Genomic DNA, 4825 nt, shown 5'->3' on the forward strand with positions numbered 1-4825 from the left:
CCTCACTCCTCTGCGCCCGGCAGCTGCTCCGTGCCGCTTAGCTCTGCCTTTCCCTCACGTGCCGCCCACGCCTCCAACATCCCTCCCGGGTCTCCTTTCCCCGCGGCGCTGCCCCTTGAGCACCCGCGCCCCCCTCCCCCTCAGCTAGCCAGCCAGCCCACTGCTTCTCGCCCTCCCGAGGGACAAGCCGCCTCTTCCCCTTCACTCCGGCGGTGGCTGCAGACCAGCAGGGCACGTCTCTTCTGGCACAAGGCGCTCCGGCACACCCCAGCCGGGCGGAATGGTTTTGAACGCTGCGGGCGGATCCCCATGGGACAACGCCGGGTTGAGCTCGTGACGCGCGCATCCAGCCGTGCTAGCGTGGCATGGGCACACCTGAAAGGATCTCGGGGCACCCCACCTTGAAGCCCCCGGCCGGGCGTGCACGCTGGGGGGCGGACTGCCTGCAAGAGGGGAAGCTGCACTTGTCTTCAGGTGTAGACATTTATCTTGTTCAGCAATGAAGTTTAAATCCAAAATCAGCTAAAATTAATTGTCTTCCATGTTTCAGGGATGTATTTGGTCTGAGACAGAGAAATGCAAAACTCCGAATTTTAGCCAAATTTGGATTTAAACTTCATTGCTGAACGACAAGAAAGATTTCTGCACCTCCCCACCTGTCTGCCATCTGACACCCCAAGGGAAGGAGAGTGTCTTATCTGCACATCAAAGAGCAACTCACAAAGACACTCCTGGACCCAGAGTAACCAACTTCCACCTTCATCTTCCTTTGTGCAAAAATGACGCTTATTTTCTACCTATGGAGACTATTTACTGTCTTTAATTTTCCCTGAGCCTGAGGAAGGGTGTGCGCGCCTGAAAGCTTACAGAAAAAGATAATATTTTTGTGATTTCTTAGTTGGTCTAATAAAAGGTATCATCTCTGAACCAAGAGTTCTAGAGTTTTGCATTTCTCTTAATAACAAAAATCTCACACTTATTTTTATCAAGAAAAAATAGCATATGTGTTTAGGTGATTGATCAGTATGACAAATATTCAAGCATTCAAACAACACAAAGATTAAGAAATACGAAAGTGCTGTGTAAGAGACTGCGGCAGACAAGGTTCCTCATGAAATAGCAACTGGAAGTCATTTTAAACAAGAGCATATCTGAATTCTTCCACAAATATCTCCAGGTTCAGTTCTGAAGTCAAATCACTTCCATGCGATAAGATAAAAGAAAAAGGAATTTAATTATGGGTCATACATATCCTTTTGTATGATAAAATTATTTTCAAACAATAAAAACTACAGTCTGGTGCTCAAATACAGAAGAGTGCTATCAATTTTATTTAAAATACAGGAAGAGACCTCCTTTAATTCTTCGCATCTCCTAGAACTTCAAATTCTTTGCAATTTCTCTTATCTATCCATGGTTTAAATACAGGTATTTCAATTTTCTCCTCAATATCTAATCTACAAAGGCAATTCAAGTATTCAGGGAGTGTGTCTACACATGCACTTTAATGTGCAGGTACTAAATTTAATTCACCATAGCAAAAGTGCATTAATGAACGTGTAGACGCACCCAGGGATTCCAATTTCATGAAAATGAGAGAGGTGTGGAGCAGTACTTTGAACATTTTGCAGAATTTTCTATGACTTGTTCTCAGACAATTTCCTTTGCAATTTGCAACTGATTTCAATCAATTCTGAGGCTACTGAAGCTTATTCATACATTAGAGTCTTGGGAAGTGCTTGGTGACTACAGAACCTAGATATTTTTTGAGCAATACACTGGCTCTTTTAGTGGCATACCTTAATTATTTGCATCCTTCAAAAAGGGTGCTTAAATTAAATCTCTGAGAAAATCTTCAGACTTTCTTTTTTAAAGATCATCATAGGCAACACTAATCAATTCAGCTCCTTTTAAAAGATACATCAATTCCCTTTGAAGGTAATTGTTACAGAGGCAAAACATTTTCAAAATCACTCATACGCACAGCATGGAAAAAGAATCTGGACAATTCTGTTAATTCTAATAGCCCTTCTGCTTCATTGGACAGATCACCATACTGCTTCACACAGTTTAACAAATACTCTGATTGTTGTCAGATCCCAGTAGTTGAGTGCCTATGTCACAGTGGAAGATTTCATTGATTTGATGCCTATAACGCAGTGGAATTTCTTGCTGTAGTGGAATTTTCCACTACGGTAGAAAACCCCGGTGCAGTAAAAAGTTCCCGCCAACTTTATGCAAATACGTGCACCACCATTGGCCGGTTATAAATTATTCACACTTGGTGACTAGTAATTGGTTCGCTAGCCATATAAAAGTTAGAGCAGTTTCCGCCCAAGTTAAAGAACTCCGTGCACATCTCAGAGTGAACTTGGCGGACTGATCACCCACCAACGACTCCCCGTCACCGACCGTCCCGACGTACCCCGTGCCCTGCAGGCCCGATAAGCCATTCATGTCATTTCGTCTTACTCGAAGAGCTCACGTTTGCAACTGTAATCTAAGTCAGTTCTTCCTGCACTGTGTACACCGACAGCGTAAGTAAATAATCTCTTTGTTCAACCAATACGCTTCAGCGCCTAATTCTGCTCCATCGGTCAAAAGTACCCGCCTGCTCTGGCCACAGCCCGGCCTACCCCCCGACCGCCACATGGCGTCACGAACTGGATTTGGGGAAGACGCGATGGAGTCGGAACTAGTTAAAAACTGCCCTTGGCACAGTGGGGAACGCCACGTGACGAACGCTAAGGAATTGTGGACACACATCGCCTATCACCAGGCGGGTGGAACAGGTGAGAGGGCCGTCAGCGGCTACCTTTCGATAAAAGGGGAAGAGGGAGTTTCAAGAGAGTGGGAAGCACATCTTCACCCTGGAGCGTGATGAGCAGTGAGCGGGTCCTATTTAGGCCCTGAGGCGAAGTAGGCACTGTATCCTTTGCTGGAGTCAAATCAGCGGGCGGAGCAGACCTAACTCTCGCCCGGGAGTACTCCCATTGTATAAGATATGTGCGGGAGGGCAGAGAACCGACACCAGCCAACCAGTTTAATCCCCTGGCTTTGGCGCCCGGGTCGAGAGGCCACGAGTTTCTCTCGGATCTCCGAGAAAAATTGGAGACGGAGGGCCGCATCGCGACACGGTGGGCAGGCCCGGAATGGGATAAGGGAAGAATGTTAAATACAATGTTCCGTGCTGTTACAACCCTGCTGCGGGAGAACGCCGATCTAGAGGCCCAACTACTCAACACTGCTCAGGCGACCAAAGAGGCGGTGGTAAAAGAAAACCCTGAGCCGCTGCCATTCCAAGATGGCGCTGGGAAAGAAGAGAGGCACGTGGAAAGTCCCGGGGAAGAAGGGGCGGTTACTCGACCCGCGGCCCCGCCCCCCAAGGTGACATTATCTCCGATGTTCCTGCCCCCTTGTGGAGGTGAGGGATTGTATCCACTCCTTCCACTAGATACATACGCTCTCTCAGTAGCCGTTCACCCCGTGGTTTTAGTAAGACAAGTCATCGAGGCACAGGGTGCAGCCCACACCACCACCGCATACCGCACCCGCATGCAAGAAGAACTGCGGGAATTGTGCCAAGAATCAAAAAAAGGACCTGAAGAACTACTAGCTGTGTGACTGGAATGCCTAGTCGTGGAGTTTGGGTCGGATTTGCTGGACTTGGAAGAGGCCGATTTTCTAACCTGCCAGGCCTCATGGAGTGGGGGGCACGCCACCGACCTGGACGTGGTGGCGAGTAACGTTCATTGGCCCATCCCGCTTCCAGCGCTCGTTGCAGGCCAAGTTAGCCATAAGTCTCACGTGTGGCATGACGGTAAACCGGGAAAAGCCAGTGCAGAACAACTTCTGCTGGCTATAATAGGGGTTTCATGCTGCTCTTGGAACCCAAGAGTGCATCAGCTGGGACTAACACAGGCCCAACGCAATGGGAGATGGCCCCACCGGCACTTGAGAAACCCTGGAGCCGTCCCGGCAACCCTCAAAGCTATAGAGGCCTGCGTAGAAGTCTATGGAGGAGAGAATACTGTAGCACTCCAGCTTTTTCTCAACCCAGTAGCTGGCCAACCCGCAGGTAATCTCTTAAATCGACTCCCGCGACTGCGGATCCTTATGAAATCGGACACAAGAACCTCCAGTGACTCAGAACATCAACCCGCTGCAGACCTGATCAAGGCCCAGGACACAAGACGTCATGAATCTGACTCTCGACGAACACCGCAATCGTTGCCGCAGAGAACACCGGAAGAACGGGCCGTGTTTGGATTCCTCCTACACCATTCTAAAAATCACTAAGCAGCAGCTGCACATCCTAGGAGATGCGGGACAATGGCAACTAGCATACGAGCTAGGCTTTCAACATGCTGAAGAGCCAAAGAACGAGTCCACAAATGTACAGGAAAAGGATTGTCCAAGCGAAACCATATCCGAGCACCTATATCATGTGCTTTAAAGAGGGCGAGAAGCAGCGGCAAATCTTTGCCCACCATGGCTAGCTATTCTGTCGCTTACGGCTAATAAATTAACTGCTCAGAGAAATTTTTCTTCACAGGTCCGAGACCCGAGATACGTGACGGCGGCAGACCCAGAGAGAGAGAGCGAAAGAAAGAAAGAAAACATCACCAGAGGCGCGGGAGCCCGATGTGTGATGTCGCCATGACACCCATCAAAGCCCTTATAGTTGAACTTTTTGTAACTAATCTAGTTATGTGTATTTGTGTTTGTATTGGTTATTATTTAATCCAGTTTATTGAGAACGAACTTGATTCATTGTCTGCTTATGTGTACACCTGTTTGCCATATGAACCCCCCCCCCCCCCCC

The 4825-nt window shown here is 48.2% G+C and overlaps 1 protein-coding gene across 3 annotated transcripts in view; it reads right to left on the reverse strand.

The window, feature by feature from the left end:
• Positions 1–4825, reverse strand: part of MEDAG (mesenteric estrogen dependent adipogenesis) — a 24922-nt gene that overhangs the window by 18394 nt on the left and 1703 nt on the right. The window contains exon 1 of one of the 3 annotated variants that reach the window (XM_006031971.2): positions 225–361. The exons of 1 other annotated variant lie outside the window; for it this stretch is intronic. In XM_006031971.2, the coding sequence (XP_006032033.1) occupies positions 225–346 (122 nt within the window). In that variant the 5' untranslated portion in view covers positions 347–361. Of the gene's footprint in view, positions 1–198; positions 362–4825 lie in introns of those variants that run through there. One more of the 3 variants, XM_014523845.2, reaches the window with a different exon arrangement.

The sequence above is a fragment of the Alligator sinensis genome, unplaced genomic scaffold, assembly GCF_000455745.1.
Source record: "Alligator sinensis unplaced genomic scaffold, ASM45574v1 scaffold406_2, whole genome shotgun sequence".
NCBI classification, from domain to species: Eukaryota; Metazoa; Chordata; order Crocodylia; family Alligatoridae; genus Alligator; species Alligator sinensis.